This window comes from Condylostylus longicornis, unplaced genomic scaffold, assembly GCF_029603195.1.
Source record: "Condylostylus longicornis isolate FDR11 unplaced genomic scaffold, ASM2960319v2 ptg000006l, whole genome shotgun sequence".
NCBI lineage: Eukaryota > Metazoa > Arthropoda > Insecta > Diptera > Dolichopodidae > Condylostylus > Condylostylus longicornis.
The window spans coordinates 3,215,770-3,218,130 of record NW_026577975.1 but is presented as its reverse complement, the minus strand read 5'-3'; the positions used below and the strand labels follow the sequence as shown (position 1 = coordinate 3,218,130).

Sequence of the window (2,361 nt, the reverse complement as noted above, 5' to 3'; positions counted from 1 at the left end):
AAATCTTTCGAAATCTTTCTTTAATTTTAAATTTGTTATACTGGGAAAATACGTTAATCTGGCTTGGTTCTAATTTGTTTGACGCTCTATACAGCTTCTAAAAAGTGCACGTTTCCCAGCCCTCACCTTTTTTTAAGTAATAAACATTGCACATTGCTCCTAAGAAATCACCTTTCCGTAATTTTATCATGCTGAATGCAAGATTAATCATAGAATTTAAATCTAGAATTCAATTTCCAGCTTTTTGTTTCACGATGATTGTATAGGTATTAACGTATACCTCTTATGTAAGCACATGTTATCAGGTTAATTTCGTCGTAAATAGAAAGAAAAATTTTTTTAGAAAACCAAGATTGAAAAATATTGGAATTTTTTTTTTTAAAATCTCACTAGCGCCTCCTGTTTTCCAACGCTCATTGCAAAAATTCTTGCTTTGCATATATGGTAGATCCAGCGCTGGAAATAATATTAATAATATCAATACCACAGAACACGAATGTGCAAACCGACATTTGCCCTAATTGAATTAAGTGCACTTTTTGATTTTTTTTTGCCTCAGTAAATAAAATATTGCATACATGTTAAATTTTTAGAGAAGTAGCTTGAAGTATTTAAATAACATAATTTACTTTCCAAGACCGCCAAATTGCAGCAGCAAATAAAATGTTATTTTGGGTGGAATACTTGAAATCTTAGTTTATTTTCCAATAACGTTAACATTGAACAACTTGAAATTGCAGATATAAATTCATTAATTCCATTGATTAACAAAATTTAAAAAAAAATTTGATTGTAATCATTTTGAAAACTGCATTTTATTTTAATTTTTTTTTATATAACAAAAAATTTGTGTCATATAACACTTTTTTTATGTTTGTTATACGAGTACGTACACTCAATTTAAAATATCATTTCAATTCCTTCTTCTATACGTTTATTTTCAAGACAAGTGAATATTTTATGAAATGCTTCACACCTTAAAAAAATACAAGAACTATAATAATTATGAAATTATTATTATATTTGTATAACAATATTACTTATCAGCATCTGTTTCTCCAGAACATGATTTAATAACTGTTTCTAATTTTTTAATTAATTCTGGATCATTACCAAAAAAATCTTTAGCACCTTCTAAAGCTACTATTTTATTAAGTGTGTTGTCTTCTTTCATCTACAAAAATTTTATAATATTATAAAATATTATAAAATATTTCTGTTTCAATGCTATTATACCAATCCAACTTTTCCCATAACACATGCTGCAAAACATTTAACTTCCGGATTTATTTGCTTGGTGACAAATTTACCAATAACATCTTAAAATAAAATTTAATATAATTTTAGTATTTTACTTTTTGAATCCTCCTGACTGGTCCCAAATGGATGCGGTATGCAATAATCAAAATTATGGCATGTCCGGCGTGGTAAAATAAATTGATGTTATATGATTGAAATTTCTATACGAAATGACACGTCAGAAACAATGAAAATAGGAGTGCGAATGCCGAGCGTCAAATTTCGGTAGTGCGCATTTATATTACAACGTGATTCAGTAAAAAGTTAGGAGTTATAATATACCAAAGAGGAGATACTAAAATTTCGCCAAATTTTCTTAAAATTCTTGTAGTTCCGAAAAAGATTCCGATTTGACTCTATGTTCCGAACAAAAATTTTACTCTTTTTCGACTATCCCGATGGTATGCGGCTCCAAACTTGTTTTAAATCACATTAAATATTGAACAAATTTTTTTTTGAGAATTACAGCATACCGCATACCGCTTTCATTCAGGTTTTTGAAGACAAAAGAAGCACTGATTTACAAAACTTTTGAAATTTATTAATTATATTTAATCAATTTTATTTTATACCATCTGAAACATTTTGTTCAGTTCTACATTCTTCCATTTTTTGTTTAAATAATTCTATATGTTCTCTTGTATGTTTAGCCTTCGCAATTATAATAAATCCAAATATAAATATTAGAGCAGTGTATAACTTCATTTTTAATTTTTTTTTTTTAAATATTTTAAATAATTAAATAAATTTTAAATATTTTCTTTAATCTCGTTAACTAAGTCGGTACTATTGCCATAATTTTAATAAAATTCACCTTTTATATAGAAATTTGAATATTTAATAATCATCTTTTTAAATTATAAGTTGAAGGGATATTAATATTTTTTTTAAAAATCTACTTAATAATTTTTAATTTAGGAAAATGACTAATTGTGTCAACAATATTTTAAGTAAAATGTTTACATAGTTTTCTTTGTAGGTGACACACGTAAAAAAAAATTTTTGTTAAAATTTTATTTAAATTTTTTTGAAATTGCTGACTAACTGAGCATACAGCGTATT

At 26.0% G+C, this 2,361-nt stretch overlaps 1 protein-coding gene across 1 annotated transcript; it reads right to left on the bottom strand.

Annotated features, from left to right (window-relative positions):
• Positions 1-814: 814 nt before the first annotated feature.
• Positions 815-1,993, bottom strand: LOC129618467 (general odorant-binding protein 28a-like). The gene is made up of 4 exons (XM_055533242.1): positions 1,872-1,993; positions 1,237-1,319; positions 1,041-1,174; positions 815-976 (listed from the first exon to the last, which is right to left on the bottom strand). The coding sequence occupies exons 1-4, from the start codon at positions 1,906-1,908 to the stop codon at positions 901-903; spliced, it is 330 nt and encodes a 109-aa protein (XP_055389217.1). The 5' UTR covers positions 1,909-1,993; the 3' UTR covers positions 815-900.
• Between the last annotated feature and the right edge of the window lie 368 nt (positions 1,994-2,361).

Coding starts and splice junctions, on each gene's coding strand:
- LOC129618467 (XM_055533242.1), bottom strand. CDS start 1,908: ATGGAAGAATGTAGAACTGAACAAAATGTTTCAGATG. Junction 1,320..1,871: donor TGAACAAAATGTTTCAGATG/GTATAAAATAAA, acceptor TTTTATTTTAAG/ATGTTATTGGTAAATTTGTC. Junction 977..1,040: donor GGAGAAACAGATGCTGATAA/GTAATATTGTTA, acceptor TATTTTTTTAAG/GTGTGAAGCATTTCATAAAA.